This window comes from Triticum aestivum, chromosome 2A (genome assembly GCF_018294505.1).
Source record: "Triticum aestivum cultivar Chinese Spring chromosome 2A, IWGSC CS RefSeq v2.1, whole genome shotgun sequence".
NCBI classification, from domain to species: domain Eukaryota; kingdom Viridiplantae; phylum Streptophyta; class Magnoliopsida; order Poales; family Poaceae; genus Triticum; species Triticum aestivum.
The window spans coordinates 191624344-191644201 of NC_057797.1; the positions used below are offsets into that span (position 1 = coordinate 191624344).

A 19858-nucleotide genomic window follows, 5' to 3' on the forward strand; every position below is an offset into this window, starting at 1 on the left:
GCCGAGCATTGTTAACATCATCAACGAACATGAGGATTTAGGAGATGGCTCTATTTTGACTGGATGACACTAGGGACCCACTAGGGCCATAGCCGTACGTACGCAAGTGCCTCCTTATTATGTACAACTATATTTTTTTGCTTTCTCCTGGTTTCCTGACATCACGGTCCCAATCCATTGTTAGCCTATGTAGTCAATATAAATGAGAGAATTGCACAAGGTGCGGCCGACAGCTGGGACCAAGCAGCTCGAGCAGTATTTGTGTTTTTGAGGCGTGAGCACTGCAGAGTTTTTCTTGGCGATGATTTTGTTGTTGTTCAGAGGAGAGCAGGGTATTAACTGGGCGGGCTGTGGCCCGTCTAGCCCAGGCCAGATATCCAGCCCAGATACTAATTTTTTCAAGATGAAAATGGCTAGCCCAGCTATACGTCTTTTTGAGGAATACCCAGGCAAGGACACTTGTTATTCTCCGCCCCGCCGGGCTGCAAATCTTTCCTAGGAGGGATGCATTAGGCTTAACAGGAAAATGGGCTTTAAAAAATAATAAATGGGATGTAATTATAAAAACTGGGCAGTAACTATAAAAAAATGCACCAAACACGAAATTAGTTTATAAAATATTATTTATGGATTTTGAAAATCTTAAATTTTCATTGTTGCGCGCGTAATGTTTCGTTGGATTTTTACATAATACAATTTATATTTAATCTGACTAGAAATTTCGGGATAAAAATATTTCGGAGCCCATCAAAATGTGGGAAATTTTATTGAATTCTGTCTTCAACGGTTGGTTGAAATTATTAATCATTGCCCTAGCTAGAAAATGGGATGTACTTTTAACAAACTATAAATGGGCTATTGTAAATTCCATTAGAATTCCAAAATGGGTTGTACATTCTTATAAAACGCAAATGGGCTATAAGTTCTCTGCCACACACTTGTGGGCCTACTAAGTGACGCGTCCCCTAAAAAAATAAGTTAACGCGTATGCAAGGCTTTGCCAACTTATTGTAGTCAACACACGGTTCTAGCAGTAGTGGCCGTTGGATGTCTGTCCAACGGATGTCGTGCTTCTTCTTCAATCTCGAATATTCTTAGCTTCGACCGCCCAAAAAATGATTCCCCCCCTAACATCTGGGGCGCACCGTTTCGGAGGCTGACCTGCGGGCCTACTAAGTTGGAGCGTACCAAGGGCTTTGTCAACTTAGTCAATAATAAACGTTTCTAGCTTCAGTGACCGTACGATGTCCATGCAACGGCCGTACTGCTTCTTCAACCTCTGGTCTTCTTGGTCCAGCCGCCCAAAGCAGCGCCGGCCGTGCCGCCTGCTCCTGCCTCAAGTGGCCGGCTGTACTGCCGTGGAGGCCTCACCGCCCCCATACTACTCCCACCGCTGGCCAGGCCATCCCTCCACTCACCCACACCCCCTGTTATTCTGCGGCGACGGCAGCCTCACACCGCAGCCGAACCAGTGAACCCTCGTTCCACTGTTGCGTCTTCCCTTGCTCCGCGTCGTCCCCTTCCTAGGCCTTGCCGTCGTCCAGACCACCGCCCTGGTGCTCTCGGCGCGGCGTGGTCAACGTGGTCAACGACCGACTTCCATCAGAAGAGTACTGTACATGGAGAGGCTGACAGCTGGGTCCAGGCGGCCGCAAGGAAGTGCCTCCTTATTACGCGCAAAATAATTATTCCTCCACCTTACAGCAGGGACCCACCGGACGGGCCACCTTATTTCACAAAAAAACGTTTCCCCCTGACTGCTCGGACCCACCTGACGGGCTAGCGTATTTCGTGAAAAAAGGTTCCCCTTGCTGTCAGCTCGGACCCACCAGAAGTGCCTCCTTATTACGCACAAAAAAATGAATACTCCCCCTGCTAGATGGGACCCACCATGGTGGGAGGCTGACTTGTGGGCCTACTAAGTTGACTGGGACGGGGGCCTTTGTCAACTTTAGTCAATATGAATGATTCTAGCTCCAGTGACCGTATGATGTCCATCCAATGGCCGTAGTGCTTCTTCAACCTCTTGTCTTCTTGCTCCAGCCGCCCAAAGCAGCGCCGGTTGTGCCACATGCTCCGGCTGTGCTGCCGCGGAGGCCTCACCGCCCCCTACTATTCCCACCGCTGGCCAGGCCCTGCGGCAACGGCAGCCTCACACCGCAGCCGAACCAGTGAACCTTCGTACTCCTCTCCACGCGGGCTTCCACTGTCGCGTGTTCCCCGGCTCCCCTTTGTCCCCTTCCTAGGCCTTGCCGTCGTCCACCGTCCTGGTGCTCTCGGCACGGCGTGGTCAACATGGTCAAGGAACGACTTCCATCAGACGTGGACTGTACGTGGAGAGGCTGACAGCTGGGTCCACGGCCGCAGTAAGGAAGTGCCTCCTTATTACGTGCAAAATAATTATTCCTCCACCTGACAGCGGGGACCCACCGGACGGGCCACCGTATTTCGTGAAAAAAACGTTTCCCCCCTGACTGCTGGGACCCACCAGCTACACCTTCGCATGCAAGGAAGTGCGTTCGGGCAAAAAAAACAAATCGATTCGCCCCCTGACTACTGGGACCCACCAGCTACATCTTCGTATGCAAGGAAGTGCCTGACAGTCGGGACCCACCCGGTCGAAGCGTACGTAGCGTTGTCATTCTGGTCGCGAACGTGTACGTAGATATATACTGGTCGATCTAGAGGCGCGCACGTAGCATGTACACGTACGTACAACGGTCGGTGTGCAAGAAAGAAAATACGTCCACATATGTGTACATACGGGCGGGGTCTCGAACGCCTACTCGCGCATACGTACGGCGAGGGCTCGTGTACATGGCTGGGTCGGAACGGAGAAACAGCGTCATCGTCGTGTTCATGGGGAGGCAACGGAATGCGTCGTGTTCATGGGGAGGCAACAGAATGTGTCGTGTTCATCGGGAGGGCTTGGACGGAACAGGCAATGGAAACGAGGCCTGGTGTACCGCGGAATGGAGGAAACAGCCTTGTGTTCGACCGGCCACGTTCAAAAAAAGATCCTGTTCATCGGGACGGGTGTGGCGTACCGCAAAATGGAGGAAACGGACCTCCTCCGGTTGAAACGGGGGTCCTGTTGATCGGGAGGGGTGCGGCGTACCGCAAAACGGAGGAAACGGACCTCCTACGGTCGAAACGGGGGTCCTGTTGATCGGGAGGGGTGTGGCGTACCGCAAAACGGAGCAAACGGACTTGTGCTAGAGCGCGACGGTTAAACGGGGGTCCTGTTCATCGGGAGGGGTGTGGCGTACCACAAAACGGGACTCCACGGGATACTGTTCATCTCCACCATCGACCTCCTCCAGCCTCCACGGGCTCCTGTTCATCCAGCCTCCATGGGCTCCTGTTCATCCAGCCTCCACCGCGCGCTACTCCACCGGCTACTGTTCAACCACCCCTCCACCATCTACTGTTCATCCAGCCCTCCACACCACGGGGTCCTGTTCAACCACCCATCCACGGGCACCCCTCCTGTCGGAGTAATGGGCCACGGGTAGGCTAACCCGGGTCCCAGAACCTTTCAAGACATCAGGGCAGGCTGCGCCCCTCAAGACCCCAGGACGAAGAGCCGCCTTCTAAGAAGTCGGCGGCAAGGCAACCGACTGCCCACTCGCGGTCGAGTCCCAGGGACGACTTCAGGAGGAGCCGACTCCTGACTGACGACTTCCAGAGAAGCCGGCCATGGGGAGTCGGCCCGCGACGCCAACAAGCCCCATGCCCTCATCAAGAGGGATGGGACGGGGAGTGGCTACGGTGAAGCTCACTCCCACCCCTTTCCAAGGGCAGGCATGGCCACAGTACACCGTACCCGCGGAGTTCTCTGTCCGGCGCGGCATTGTTGCCATGCCAGCCCTGACATCAGCACCAGTGTGCAGGATCCTGTACCCACGACGGCTTGTCTGTACGACCCTGAGGCGGCGGGCCCCACCAATCAGCGGGACTCTAGAAGATGGCGAGAGTGCCCCCAGTCGGACCCGTTGGGAGCCAGCCCCCGAGAGTCAGCCCGCCCCTCCCCCGGGACCCACGTGCCATTAACCAGATGTGAGGGGAGTGGCAATAGTGATCGCCCGCCAGGCCGCAGGGCTGTTGCCACGACCCCATGACCAAGCCCACGTCATTAGAAGCACGGCTACAGTAATCAGTAGCCGGCAAGACCCCGCCAGCGGCGGACACGGCCTGTCGGCTCCGTACTGGGCCGGTCGGCGAGTCCCGCCAGTCGGCGGGCCCCAGCAGTCGGCGGAGAAGACGGAGGCCGGAGAAACTGACTGCTGGGCCCGTGCCCAGCCGTATTACCATTGTACCCTTGGGGGGTAGGCCTATATAAACCCCCAGGTCACCCATGCAAAGGGTTTGAATCCATTAGCACTAGATCAGACCATATAGGTAGGAGAGAGCTAGCCTTGCCTTCTCCTACCTCCAGGAAATAGCTCAAGGAGCAATCGTGTAAACCCTTTGCCATAGTGATCATGCGGAGACCCCGCAGAGCAGCAGTAGGGGTATTATCTCCTCGGAGAGCCCGAAGCTGGGTAAGATTCGCCGGCGTGCATGCCTTCGCCTTATCCCGTTTCCAGGCACCGATGAGTTCTACTTGCCCCCACCATGATAAGCCATCCTTTGGCATATGTCGCACCCAACCCCCGACATTTGGCGCCCACCGTGGGGCCTGGTGCACCGTCGTCTGGAGACTTGCTCTGGACGGGAACCCTTTTCCTCCCTGGCGAGCGCAGCCAGCCTGGCACGCCAGACGGAGTTTGCACTAACGCGCTGAACAGCGCCGAGATCACCTGCGCAGCCAGCTGCCTCGCCGATCTTGTCGGTGAGGTTCGCCTCTCCGACGAGCCTGCATCCGACGCAGGCACGAGCGGCCCCAAGAGCCTCCTCGCGGGTTTCCTTGACCAACTCCACGTCACCGGTGAGCCTGCCGTGGACTTGGAGTCTGTAGGCTCCACCGACCCGATGCTGGTCGACTCCGACACCGCGTCGCTCGACGCATTCCCCACCAATGTGGTGGTCTACGACGAGCCGCTCCCTCATGCGGAGAGCGACGGAAGCACCATCACCGAGGTGCTCATCATCGGCCATGACGAGCCTCCCGGCGGAGGAGCGCATGACCCCCTTGGCGCGGCACTGCAAGACCTGACTGCGCCCATTCCGGAAGACGCTGGCGTGGAGATGTTGGAGGCGCGCCGCCTTCAGCTCGTCGAAGGCGCGAAGAAGCTGTCAAGCATGAGACGCTTGTCAGAAGCCTACCAGCGTGAGATGGATCGCGCTGTGGGTGGCTCGCCAGCCCCAGCTGGGCCCAGCCGCCTATGCGCGGTCCAGCAGCGCGGTGTGGCCATCGCCAACCTGTTCGGGGCAAATCGCCCTATGTACGCCACGCCTGCAGAGAACATTCGAGCCGCCCAGGCGGCGGCGGACGAGCTGGACAACTTCGAGGGCGAAGACCGCCGCCTGATGATGGAGCGAGTCCAGCGGCTCCTCGACGCGGCTGCCGCACAGAACGAGGCCGGCTGCCGCACGGAGGCGCCGCAGCGACAAAACGACAACCCGCCTCCATGCCGAGACCAAGGCGTGACGTCTCGAACACCGACTGGCGGCGCCTGAGGAAGAAAAGACAAGGATCCGGCTGTCAGCTACAGTTGGACTCGCATTACCATAGAGCGCAACCAAGACAGCCGCCCGAGAACAGTGGAACGACGGGACGACTGTCCGCCTCCTCCTCCTCGCAAGGAAAGGCGAGTCTCCCCGCTGCCTGTTGACCACCCGACTCTCGGCGACCACCTTGGCCGCTGAGAGGGAGTCGGAGAAAACGACACCCGCCACCGGATCGACCGACTTCACCGATCCCTGGCGCTGGAAGAAGAAGACAAGTTGGGTCCGCCTTGTTTCGGGCCCCAGATTCGAGACAAGCCCTTTCCCAAAGGGTTCACGCTCCCAAGAGACACGCCCAAGTACACCGGCTCCGTGAAGCCGGAGGACTGGCTGGTTGATTACTCCACAGCCGTCAGCATAGCGAACGGCAACAAGCGTGTTGCCGTAAAATACGTTCCGCTCATGCTCCAGGGCACGGCCTGGACATGGCTAAACAGCCTGAAGCCCCGCAGCATCAACAACTGGGTCGACTTCACCGATGCATTCGTCCGCAACTTCACAAGCACGTACAAGTGTCCTCCCAAGCCTCGTCAGCTTTCCTTGTGCGTGCAAGGCCCCAACGAGTCGACTCGCGACTACCTCATGCGTTGGGCTGAGCTTCGGAACTCCTGCGAGGGCGTGCATGAGATGCAGGCTATTGAGTACTTCACTGCCGGGTGCAGAGAAGGCACCCTCCTCAAGCACAAGCTCCTCTGCGACAAGCCAGAAACCCTCGACGAATTGCTGGTCATAGCAGACAAGTATGCCATGGCCGACTCCTCCATGAAGGCGGATATTCAAGTTAGTGCGACTGGCAAAGTGGCCCCTCAGGCTCCTAGAACTCCGGCTGGAGACGCCAGTCGGCGACAACAGCAGAGCGACCACAAGCGCAAGGTCCCACAGCCAGCTTCCAGCAGCCGGCAGGTAGCGACAGTCAAAGATCAGTAGCCGGAAGGGCTGCCTCCTCCCAAGCGACAGAAAGGCGGCAAGCCCAACTGGTTACCGGCATTCTCATACGAGCAGACTCTGGATGGTCCTTGCAAATTCCACAGCGGCGCGAAGCCGTCGAATCACACCACCCGGAAGTGCCACTGGCTCACCAGGATTGCCAAAGGAGACGGCCTCCAGCCTCCCCCGCCTGCTGGGCAGCAGCCTTCGCCTCCGCCCCAGCAGCCGGCTGTCAGGCCAGTCGGCGCAGTACAAGACGAGTACCCCGAAGAACATGGAGCCTACGTGATATTTACCAGCATGGCTGATGATCGACGCAGCAGGCGGCTGCAGCAGCAAGAGGTGAATGTAGTAGCATCAGAGACACCAGAATTCATGCACTAGTCCGAGAAGCCTGTCAGCTGGAGCAGAGCTGATCACCCAGAGGTGATGCCGAGTCCGGGCTCTTATGCCTTGGTCTTGGATGCCACCTTCGCCACGGATAGACGAGCTGCTCGTTTCTCGCGAGTTCTGATAGACGGAGGCAGCAGCATCAACATCCTGTACAAAGACACCATGGAGAAGTTAGGAATCAAGCAAAGATAGCTCCAGAACAGCCGGACTGTGTTCCACGGCATTGTTCCTGGCCTTTCCTGCTCACCAATCGGCAAGATCCTGATGGACGTCCTCTTTGGAGACAAAGATCACTTCTGCCGAGAGTTAGTTTGGTTTGAGGTGGTTGATCTCGAGAGCCCATACCATGCGTTACTTGGCCGACCTGCCCTGGCCAAGTTCATGGCAATCCCCCACTACGCCTACCTCAAGATGAGGATGCCTAGTTCCAAGGGGGTTTTGACCGTAGCCGGCGACTACCGGAAGTCGTCTACCTGTGCGGCTGAGAGTAGTCGGTTGGCCGAGTCCCTGGTGATCGCGGCCGAGAAGCGGCTTCTTGACCGGGTTGTGGCATTGGCCGGCAAGCAGCTAGAGGTGTCGCCTAACCCCAAGGAGTCGGAGGCTGAGGGTTCGTTCAAGCCGGCCAAAGAGACAAAGAAGATACCCTTGGATCCGGAGCACCCAGAGAGGTACGCTGTCGTAGGCGCAAACCTCGATAGCAAATAGGAAGGCGAGCTTGTTGATTTCCTCCGTGAGAATTGGGACATCTTCGCATGGTCCCCCAAAGACATGCCAGGTGTACCGACGGAATTCGCCGAGCACAAGTTACATGTCCGATCTGATGCAAAGCCTGTCAGGCAGCCCTTACGCCGCCTATCAGAAGAGAAGAGAAGAGTTGTCGGAGAAGAGATAGCCCAACTCCAAGCAGTCGGCTTCATTATGGAAGTATTCTTTCCAGAGTGGCTAGCCAACCCGGTCCTGGTACTGAAGAAGAACAAGCAGTGGCGAATGTGTATTGACGGCTTGCCCCAAGGACCCGTTTGCTTTGCCGAGAATTGATCAGGTGATAGACTCCACAGCCGGTTGCGAGCTGTTGAGCTTCTTGGATGCATATTCGGGGTATCACCAGATCAAGCTGAACCTGGCTGACAGACTGAAGACCGCCTTCATCACACCGTGTGGAGCCTTTTGCTGCCTCACCATGATGTTTGGCTTGAGGAATGCCGACGCCACCTTTCAGCGTTGCATGCAGAAGTGTCTCCTTAAGCAACTCAGCAGAAACGCCCACGTCTACATGGACGATGTGGTGGTGAAGACGGAGAAACGTGGAACACTGCTGGAAGACCTCAAGGAGACCTTTGAGAACCTGCGCCAATTCCAGATCAAGCTCAACCCTGAGAAGTGCATCTTCGGAGTACCAGCCGGCCAACTCCTTGGTTTCCTGGTCTCTGAACGCGGCATAGAGTGCAATCCTATAAAAATCAATGCCATTGAGAGGATGGAGGTACCCAGCCGACTGCTGGACAAGCAAAAGTTCACTAGCTGCTTGGCGTCCATCAGCCGATTCATCAGTCGGCTGGGCGAGAAAGCTCTCCCCTTATACCAGCTCATGAAGAAGACCACTTTTTTCGAGTGGAACCACAAGGCGGATGAAGCTTTTCTCCAGTTGAAGAAGATGTTGACTACTCCACCTGTTCTTGCGGCCCTGACTCCTAAGGAGCCTATGCTCCTGTACATCGCCGCCACCAACCGAGTAGTCAGCACAATCATTGTAGTGGAACGCAAGGAGGAAGGCAAGGCGCTACCTGTCCAGAGACCGGTATACTACCTAAGCGAAGTGCTGTCGACCTCCAAGCAGAACTACCCCCACTACCAGAAGATGTGCTATGGCGTGCACTTTGCCGCCAAGAAATTGAAGCCTTACTTTCAAGAGCATCCAATCACTGTGGTCTGCACGGCCCCACTTGCCGAGATCATCGGAAGCCGAGATGCTTTTGGCCGAGTGGCCAAATGGGCCATAGAGCTGGCTCCCTACACCATCCACTACCAGCCCCGCACCGCCATCAAGTCACAAGCACTGGCCGACTTCCTCGTCGACTGGGCCGAGACATAGTACCTACCTCCAGCGCCCGACTCCACCCATTGGCGGATGCATTTCGACGGCTCCAAGATGCGTACCGGCTTGGGAGCCGGCGTTGTCCTCACTTCTCCTAAAGGCAAAAAACTCAAATATGCACTGCAGATCCACTTTGCCGCCTCCAACAACATCGCCGAATACGAGGCGCTCATTCACGGGCTCCGGCTTGCCAAAGAGCTTGGCATTCGCCGGATCCTTGTTATGGCGACTCGGATTTGGTGGTCCAGCAGTCGTCTGGCGACTGGGATGCCAAAGATGCAAACATGGCGAGTTACCGATTCCTCGTGCAACAACTCAGTGGATATTTCGAGGGGTGCAAGTTCCTCCATGTGCCAAGAAACGACAACGACCAAGAAGACGCCCTGGCACGAATTGGCTCTACCCGCCAAGCAATACCATCCGGCGTCGCCCTTCAGCGCCTCCTCAAGCTGTCTGTCAAGCCTTCACCAGAATCAGACTCCATCTTTGTGCCGGCTCCCCTCGAAGAAGTCGGATCCAACTCCAGAGCTCCGGCAGACGGTACGAGGATTTTGGCAGATGGCTCCAAAGCCGCCACAGTCGAAGCCGGCCCAGGGACTGCAGAGCCCGGCCCGGGGACTACGGCAGCCAGCCCGAAGACTCCAGAACTCGGCCTGAGGGCTGCGCCAGCCGGCCCAGGGACTTCATCAATCCAACAAGCAGTTGCTGACTCTTGCCCGCCGCCTCCCAGCCCAGCCACCCTCGTCCAAGTTGCAGTTCTGGCAGTCGAAGAAATAGCAGCACCTTCATGGGCCCAACCCATCCTCAAATTCCTGGTGAGCAAAGAGCTACCGACTGATGAGACCTTAGCTCGGCAAGTACAACGCCGAGCGGCAGCCTACACCATAGTCAACAGAGAGCTGGTCAGGCGCAGCGTCACTGGTCTCTACCAGTGCTGCATAGAGCCAGAGCAAGGCCAAGCAATTCTCAAAGACATCCATCAAGGCGAGTGCGGCCACCATGCGGCTTCAAGAGCACTCGTCGCCAAAGCCTTCCGACACAGTTTATTTTGGCCAACGGCCTTGGAAGAGGCCAAGGAATTGGTCAAAAAATGCAAAGGGTGCCAGAAGTTCAGCTCCAAGCCGCATCAGCCGGCTTCTGCACTCAAGACCATCCCCATTGCCTGGCCCTTCGCAATTTGGGGCCCAGACATGGTGGGACCATTCAAGATGGCACGAGGTGGCTTAACTCACTTACTTGTCGCGGTGGACAAGTTCACCAAGTGGATAGAAGCGAAGCCAATTAAGAAATTGAATGGTCCGACTGCCGTGACTTTCATCTCCGACATCACAATTCGGTACGGCGTACCACATAGCATCATCACCAACAACGGCACAAATTTTGCCAAAGGCGCCTTGGCCCGTTTCTGCGTGACACAGGGCATCCGACTGGACTTAGCGTCTGTTACCCATCCGTAGTCAAATGGCCAGGTGGAGTGGGCAAATGGCCTCATCCTGTCTGGTATCAAACCTCGACTGATCGAACCGCTGGAGCGTTCGGCCGGCTGTTGGCTTGATGAGTTTCCAGCCGTCCTCTGGAGTCTGCGCACAACCCCAAACAAGTCAACCGGCTTCACGCCTTTCTTCCTCGTCTACAATGTTGAAGCCGTCATCCCAACAGACATAGAGTTCGATTCCCCGCGAGTCACCATGTACACCAAGGAGGAAGCAGAAGAAGCACGTCAAGACGGCGTCGATCTGCTGGAAGAGGGCCGGCTGCTGGCACTCAGCCGGTCCAGCATCTACCAGCAGAGCCTGCGCAGATACTACAACAGGAAGGTCAGGCCGAGATCTTTCCAAGAGGCGACCTTGTGCTCCGACTGATCCAGCGAACATTCGGCCAACACAAGCTGTCGGCGCCTTGGGAAGGCCCCTTCATCATCAGCAAAGTGCTGGGCAATGACTCCTACTACCTGATCGACGCTTAGAAGCCCCGAGCACGCAAGAGGGACGATTCCGGCAAAGAAACAGAGCGGCCATGGAATGCAAATCTCCTCCAAAAATTTTACAGTTGATGCAGTATGTACCATGCTACCTTTTGTATTAAAGTACCAAGACTTTGGGCCCCCCGAGACGAACTCGGGGAATGCCCTCTTTTATCTATATGATAAGAATTATGCCTACGAGTATGTTACTCTTTGTTACGCCGCTTGACACCGGGTTCGAGTAGTCGGCCCGGGGACTTGCCGTCCTGCGCTATGAAATGCTTCCTACGGCCGGACAAGTAGTGTGTGGCGTCTAAGCCGTCTCCTGCCAGGAGCTGCAGCTCGCAGAGCGACTGTCTGGTGGGCAGGAGTAAGGAAGAATGGGCGTCCACATGAAAAATGGCTAAGGACTCAAAGCATAAACATAGCTTAAGGCCGGCTTCCAGCCTTTTTTTTCTTTTCACAAACTGACTATTGAGCAGTCGGCTCGCCGCCTTCTATTCAACTTGCTAAAAAACTCTGAAAACGGCTAAGTACTTGCCTTCCCAAAAGTAGCCAAGCATTTGATCCAGCGGTAGTCCGTAGAGTGGCTGTTCGACTGACAAAGATGGCAACTGAGGGAAGGCGGCAAAGGAAAAAGCCAAAAGAGCAATGTGCAAGAAAAGATAGAATTCGGATAAATATTTACATAACAGAGGCCCTTGGCCGAATCTTCGAGCAAAAGTTCAAAATACACCCCGCGAGTGGAATTGTGCGAATTAACAAAGTTCTTCAAAGACTACTAAAACAGGTAAAATAAAGATAAGGCGGCAGCCTAGGAGGCGGCAGACGGATTCAGAGGGTCGGAGGAGACGGCGGTGTCAGGCATTGGGGCGGCCAGCTAGGCAGTCTCGGCTTGATCGCCTCCGGCGGCAGTCGGCTCGGTCGCACGCGGCTCATTGCTGGAGGCGCGGTCGAGCTGAGGCTGGCCGTCCGCTCCGTCTTCTGGTGCCTCCGTCTCGCCTCCGTCCTCCGCCTCGCCTTCCTCCTAGACGCTGGAGCCGATCACCTCCGTCGAGTCCTCGCCATAGTCTGGCTTCATCCCAAACCACTCCGGCGGTACCTCCTTGCCGTCCTCAGCCTGCTCGGGGACGAAGATGCTGGTGTCGGTGTACTCGGCGATCGCCGCGGCGTGCTTGGCGACAGCGTCTTCCGCGGCTGCCAGCTCCGGCTAGGCCTCTGACCGGAGTGTGGCTAGTCGGTCTAGGTCCAGCCCTGGATACCATGCCTTGACGAATTCTAGGGCGCGGCGCACTCCAGCCCGGGCCGAGGAACCTTTCCAGGCCTCAAGACGGCCAGCCGCGACCTCTAGCCAGTCGGCGGTCCGACTGGGGGTGGATGGAGCCTGCATGTCTGGCCACAGGGCAGCAATCACCTGGGCGCCGACACGTTGAAGCCGGCATAGCATCCGGTGAGCCAGCCGAAGGCGAGCCTCGATGCTCAGGATATGCTCGTTAAGGGTCCGAGGGGTATCAGCGATGATCTCCACGCCATCCGCCCTCCGCTCCTCGCGGTCAGCCTCGATAGCTCGAATGGCGGCCTACGAGTGGCCGGGGAAGAAGTCTGCCAAGACGGAAAGAATGAAGAACAAGTCAAAAACCAGTAGTCGGCTCGACTTACAGTCAGAACCTCGAAGAAAGAAAGTAAAGAAACTCAGCATCAACGATGTCCTCAATCTCGTGGAAGCCGGAGGTCAGCAATGCCTCCTTGTCAGACCAGGAGGAGCGCTCGCTCGCGAACTCGGCTAGGAGGGTGGCCTCCGCCTCTTCCGCCTCCTTCTGCGTCTTCTTGAGCAGCTCCTTCTGCTCTGCCAATTGTGTGGCCAGCACATCGCGCTCGGTGGCGAGCTTGCTGCACTCCTCCCCCTTAGCACGCAACGCGGAGTTGGCTTCGCTCAGCTGCTGTTGAAGAGTGGCGTTGGCCCCTGAAGAGAAAGAAGAAAGAAGGCGTTAAGTCATCAACAAAGAAGGTCGCCGGGGAGATCCGGCCCGACTGCTCAGCAGTCGGCCCGAATCTCGGGGACTACAGCCCGCGGGTGCGCCAACGCGCCCCCGCAAAGAAGAAAAAGAACTCACTCCAGCTCTCCGACAAGTCGGCGGTCCGCTTGCCTAGCTCTTCAACGTTGCAGTTGAAGGCGGTGACACGGAGGTTGTGATAGTCCTGCAACAAGTATTTCAGACCAAGTTAGTACCCGGAACTCACCAATTGGAGTTCCGGGCCGCCTGCTCAGCAGTCGGCCCGAAACTCGAGGACTACACCCAGTGGGTGTGCTGGCGCGCCCCCACAGAGACGAACAAGAAAACAGAGTCAAAAGAGAAAACATACCCGGATGGCTGCCCGCGACGCCAGGTGCGCCTTGGTGCAGTTTTGGATGGCATCGCTCTCGGCTCGCAGCTTCGTCTGGACATCCAGAAGCGCCTGGTTCAGCGGGCCCGTGCCGCCTCCTTGCACCCACCCAATGGGCGCAGTGCTCGTCGCTTCGGCATCTGGAATCGTCAAGCTGGCGGTGCCGGTCTCCAAGGGGCGTGGCGCCAAAGTCGCCTTCTCAAGACAGCGACACGTTGGTGAGCCGACTTGAAGGAGTAGCCTTGCCACGGCCTCATCTTCAGTTGGCGGCACCGGTGGGTCCGCCGGCTGTTTGCCTTGCACGCTCCCAGATGGCGGTGGAGGCGGCGGCGGAACGATCACGTCCGGCGTGGAGGCGTCGCCGCCTTCCCGTTACATGATGGGGTTCTCGCCGCCGGCTTCCCAGTCTGCCCCGTGAACTCCGGAGGCGGCGGCGCAGAGTTCAGCGAGATGACGAACACCACCGATTGGTGGTGCACGGCTTCCTCAGCTGGCCGCTCTGCCGCAGCGGCGGCCTCGGCCGCCTCCAGCTTCTTCAGGGCGGAGGCCTCCGCCTTCTCGGCCTTCGCTTTCTCCCGGCGGGCGGCTTCTTCCTCGTCGCGCTTCTCCCACGCGTTCCGCTCCGTCGCCTCCCGGAGGTCGGTGACGGGGTCAATCCGCCGAGTGGTGGCGGACGTCTCCGCCGACCCCATAACGGAGGCGGCGACGACCCTCTCAAGAGTAAGGGGAGCCCTGAAGCATGAGGAGCAAGTAAAAACTCAGACAAAGGCCACAAAAAAGGAATAAAAGCGTAAAGATAGAATGCTCACGCAGAGACTAGTGGTGGCTTCTTTACTTCCTTGCGGAAGCGGATGGCCTTCGTGGCCGCCTCGTCCCGCTTGGTCGCCGCAGCCGAGCTCTTGGGCTTCTTCGGCACACTGCCGAACAAGGTCGGCACGGCCCTGTGCTTCTTCCCGCCGCCTGGAGCACCCGGCGCGGGAAAAGAGCCCGCGCCGGGATGACCGGCTCCTGGCCGGTGGCGGGGGACGACCTCCTCATCATCATCAGGCCAGTCCTCTAGACTGGCTCCGAGCCGCGGGCCGCCTCCTCCCTCGGCGTCGTCTTCCAAAGCCGCTGCCCCCAGATCGGGGTCGTCGACGTCGCTCTCCGCCCGGTCGGCGAGGAACTCGCAGGCCGGCCCCGCGGTGCCGGCTGATGGATGGAGGAGGGGATTCTGACCAAAGCCGACTGGTCAGGTCGGACAAGGCAAACTCAGCAAGAAAGAAGACAACTCAAAGAAAAAGGAAAAGGGCAACTCACTACGGGCGGGGGGTTGGCGTGAGAGTACGGCTCCTTGCCGAACCGCCAATCCTCTAGGATCTTGTTGTCCGAGAGGTAGTTCACCATGTAGGCCACCTCCTCGTGAGGCACGTCCTTGGTGCACATCCGACTCGGGTCACGGTGCCCGCTCATTTGGCATATCATGTGGGGGCGACCTTGGAGCGGGAGAACTCGGCGCGTCATGAAGGCGGCCAGCAGATCCGGACCAGTCAAGCCCTCCGACTGCGTCAACACTCGGAGTCACGTGACAGTGCCGGCTCCCGCAAGCGTCAGCGACTTGGCCCGGTATGACCAGTTGGGCAGCCTCCCAGCCGGCAGATTGACCCAATCGCCCTCCGCGAAGACACTCTTCACGTAGAAGTACGATCGCTGCCACATCTGCACCGACTTTATCAGCTTGATGGTGGGGAAGGGGTTGTCGGCTCCCGACCTCCGCATGGTGATAAACGCACCGCACTGAGCCGGCACGCCGGCGGCCTGGGTGTCGAGCTTGGAGTAGAAGAACTCCCCCCAGAGCTCGATGGTGGGGAGGACTCCGAGAAAGCCTTCGCACAGGGCGACAAAGGCGGACAGTAGCACCACTGTGTTGGGCGTGAGGTGGTGCGGCTGGAGGACGTAGAACTCCATAAAGGAACGGAAGAAGCTGCTCATCGGCAGCCCTAGGCCGCACAGGTAGTGCGAGCGGAAGACGACCCGCTCGCCCTCCTCCGGCGCCGGAGAGATCTCCCCCTTCGGTGCAAGGCGTACCCGCACGTAATTCTCGTCGGGGAGCCGACGAGTCTGGCAGAGGAACTCGATGTGGTCGTCATGGACCTCCGAGCCGTCCCAGGTGCTGGAATGCACCAAGGGAGGCACGGCGGCGGAGGAAGAGCTCATCGTGAGCGGATCACCGCGGCGTTCGGCAAAGCTTGGGTGCGCGGCAGTGCGGAGAAGAGCAAGAAGAAGAGCAAGGAGTAGCATGGAGGAGGGGCGCGCGTGCTCTACCACGCCCCCTCCTCCCCCTACTTATAGCCTCATGGGCTGCGAAGCCGAGGGGGCGGTCGTGGGATTTACTGCGCCCACGACCCCACGACCCCCACGTTCCCACGCCAAAGTTACTGCGCGCACTAACTTTTTGGGAATCCCAACCGTCTGCTCGGGCCGCAGCGGATCCGCTTGTGCGCTGAGGCGCGGTAGTGGCGGACCCCGCCTGTGGGCATGTCCCGTCACGCGCGTGGGCAGGCAGACTGGCCCGGCCGCGTGTTGCCACGTGACAGGCCCGGAACAGGCGGCGGCCTGGAAGCTTAGCCAGCACGCCATTTAGATCCCGCCGCGGCGTTCGGAATGTTGCGTAAAATCAGAGTTGAGCCAGTCCGACTCCTTCTAGTCGGCCCGGCAGAAGTCAAGCAAGATTCATGTCTCGGGCACCCGGAAAGAGAAACTGCTGAGGCTCCCCGGCCGATCGTCCATGGCGCCTCATCAGCTTCGGGGACTACTGTCAGAGTAATGGGCCACGGGTAGGCTAACCCGGGTCCCAGAACCTTTCAAGACATTGGGGCAGGCTGTGCCCCTCAAGACCCCGGGACGAAGAGCCGCCTTTTGAGAAGTCGCCGGCAAGGCAACCGACTGCCCACTCGTGGCCGAGTCCCAGGGACGACTTCAGGAGGAGCCGACTCCTAACTGACGACTTCCAGAGAAGCCGACCATGGAGAGTCAGCCCGCGACGCCAACAAGCCCCATGCCCTCATCAAGAGGGACGGGACGAGGAGTGGCTACAGTGAAGCTCACTCCCACCCCTTTCCAAAGGCAGTCATGGCCACAGTACGCCGTACCCGCGGAGTTCTTCGTCCGGCGCGGCACTGTTGCCATGCCATCCCTGACATCAGCACCAGTGTGCAGGATCCTGTACCCACGACGGCTTGTCTGTATGACCCTGAGGCGGCGGGCCCCACCAATCAGCGGGACTCCAGAAGACGGCGAGAGTGCCCCCAGTCGGACCCGTTGGGAGTCGGCCCCCGAGAGTCGGCCAGCCCCTCCCTCGGGGACCACGCGCCATTAACCAGATGTGATGGGGAGTGGCAATAGTGATCGCCCACCAGGCGGCAAGGCTGTTGCCACGACCCCATGACCAAGCCCGCATCATTAGAAGCACGGCTACACTAATCAGCAGCCGACAAGACCCGCCAGCGGCGGACACGGCCTGTCGGCACCGTACCGGGCCGGTCACCGGGGCCCGCCAGTCGGCGGGCCCCAGCAGTCGGCGGAGAAGACGGAGGCCGGAGAAACTGACGGCTGGTCCCGCGCCCATCCGGATTACCATTGTACCCTTGGGGGTAGGCCTATATAAACCCCCCATGGCACCCATGTAAAGGGTTCGAATCCATTAGCACTAGACCAGACCATATAGGGAGGAGAGAGCTAGCCTTGCCTTCTCCTACCTCGAGGAAACAGCTCAAGGAGCAATCGTGTAAACCCTTTGCCATAGTGATCATGCGGAGACCCCGCAGAGCAGCAGTAGGGATATTATCTCCCCAGAGAGCCCCGAAGCTGGGTAAGATTCGCCGGCGTGCATGCCTTTGCCTAATCCCGTTTCCAGGCACCGGCGACGTTCTACTCGCCCCCACCATGATAAGCCATCCTTTGGCATATGTCGCACCTAACCCCCGACACCTCCACCGTCTACTGTTCATCTAGCCCTCCACACCACGGGGTCCTGTTCAACCACCCCTCCACGGGCACCCCTCCACCATCTACTATTCATCCAGCCCCCCACCACACCACGGGGTCCTGTTCATCCAAAGGCAAAGCCATCGCTCACTGTTCATCTAACCCCCCCCCCCCCGCAATGCTCACTGTTCATCCCAGAGGCAGCATCGATCGGCTTCAGTTAGCAGCATCAGCGAAGGAATCGCTCGATCGGGTTCAGTTAACATCCATCGATCGATCGCTCGGGTTCAGTAACGCGTAGCCTGCAGTGCAATCACTCGGGTTCAGTTAGAGCCCAACGCCTTGCTCATGTTCAGTTAGAGCCAACGCCTCGCACACACGCGCGTACATGTACTAGAGAAACGCGCATCGCTCGGCCCCCGACCGCCCATCGTAACTGGGAACTCCCCAAAATTTTCCTCCCCCTCGCTTCTACCATGGTTTTTTCCATCATGGACGGCCCAAAGAATGTCATGCAGCAGAGTCTCCATCCCGCCCAGGACGAAAAGCTCATTTTCTGTCATGATTTTTTGTCATAGAAGTAGGAGCCCACCACATCTATGATGAAACCGGGTTTTGTCACAATTATCGTCATAGAAGTTTCATATGTATGACATAATTTTTTTTCGTTCGGCCAAAATGTCACGGATGTGTCTTTTTTGTAGTGTAGTTCTGAATTTACAAGTGTCAAAAGTTAGTTTTGTGTGTGTGTGTGTGTGTGGCATACTCAAAGTGGAAGAAGAAAAACATTCATATACTGGTAAAAGTTTGTTATACTGGGAAGAGGTGGACGAAGTAATCTTCGATGGTGAGCATGTTGTTGTACCCGAAGAGGCATCCGTTGCCCAGAAGCCAGCAGATGAAAACGCCCAAACTCTTTCCCTGATCAACGCATGCATATCATATATATTGTATGTGCTTGCAGAAATAAATAGATGTTTGAGGTGATTCAAGGGAGAGAGCAATCAAGCAAAAAATTATCTCAGGAGGAAAATGGTGATCCATGATGTAACAAACCTCCTGAGTTGTGTGCACTCCGCGATGATCAACTTCATCGTGCGCCATGCTTAGTTCGCTTTGGTGGCCCTGTAGCACGAGAACAAGCAACACAAATGAGAAAAGAAAGACTTTGGGACGGCTAGCATTGAAAGCGTCATGAAAGAACATACTAATAGAAGTCCCTAGCTAGCATATACGCTTAGGATAATCAGACGACACAACTACGCCTCTTTCTCGGTTAGAATAGAACATCCGGGGCAGAAGTACTAGTTCGTGAAAGTAACTGCTGCGCTAAGCACACATGTCATCTAACCCTTAACGTATTTTTTCTTTCTTGTAAGAGTATCTACAACTGAACCCTCGAATCCCCCTATATACATTTAGGTGAACAACCCGATCAATAACCGGTTACAAAATTGCTACCCAACTGTTGAGGAATGTAGCATGCAATTTCAAAAAAAATCCTACAATCACTAAAGATCTATCTAGGAGATGCATAGCAACAAGAGGGGAATAGTGTGTCCACATACCCTTGTAGACCAAAAGCGGAAGCGTTAGGTCAACATGGTTGATGTAGTCGAACGTCTTCGCGATCCAACCGATCAAGTACCGAACGTACGACACCTCCGAGTTCAGGACACATTCAGCTCGATGACGTCCCTCGAACTCTTGATCCAGGAAAGTGTCGAGGGAGAGTTTCCTCAGAACGACGACATGGTGACGGTGATGGTGATGTGATCCGCGCAGGGCTTCGCCTAAGCACTACGTGAATATGACCAGAGGAGTAAACCATGGAGGGAGACACCGCACACGGCTTGGAACAATTGGTGTGTCACCAAGGGGTGACCTGCCCATCTATATAAAGGAGGGAGAGGGAGGAGCCCGGCCCTAGGGGGCACGCCAAGTGGGGGGAGTCCTACTTGGACTCCCAGTCCTAGTAGGATTCGCCCCCCTCTTATTCCTTCTCATGGAGGGGGAAAAGGGGTAGGAGAGTGAGGAGGAGAAGGAAAGGGGGGCGCCGCCCCCTTCCCTAGTCCAATTTGGCCACCCCTTGTGGGATGCCTTCTCTCCCCCCCTATGGCCCATAGTGGCCCAATACTTTCCCCAGGGGTTCCGGTAACCTCCTGGTACTCTGAAAAATACCCCAAACAATCTGGAACTGTTCCGGTGTCCGAATACCATTGTCCAATATATCAATGTTTACCTCTCGACCATTTCAAGACTCCTCGTCATGTCCGTGATCTCATCCAGGACTCTAAACAATCTTTGGTCACCAAAACACATAACTCATAATACAAATCGTCATCGAACATTAAGTGTGCGGACCCTATGGGTTCGAGAACTATGTAGACATGACCGAGACATATCTCCGGTCAATAACCAACAATGGAACCTGGATGCTCATATTGGTTCCTACATAT

General features: G+C 57.0%; 1 protein-coding gene across 1 annotated transcript in view; it reads right to left on the reverse strand.

Moving 5' to 3' along the window:
• LOC123191620 (equilibrative nucleotide transporter 3-like) overlaps window positions 1-19619 on the reverse strand; it is a 147832-nt gene extending 128213 nt beyond the window's left edge. Inside the window, exons 1-3 of the mRNA XM_044604283.1 lie at window positions 19581-19619; window positions 18456-18524; window positions 18216-18320 (exon numbers count right to left, since the gene is read on the reverse strand). Coding sequence (XP_044460218.1) covers window positions 18216-18320; window positions 18456-18524; window positions 19581-19619 — 213 coding nt within the window. The remainder of the gene's footprint in view (window positions 1-18215; window positions 18321-18455; window positions 18525-19580) is intronic.
• Window positions 19620-19858: the final 239 nt, after the last annotated feature.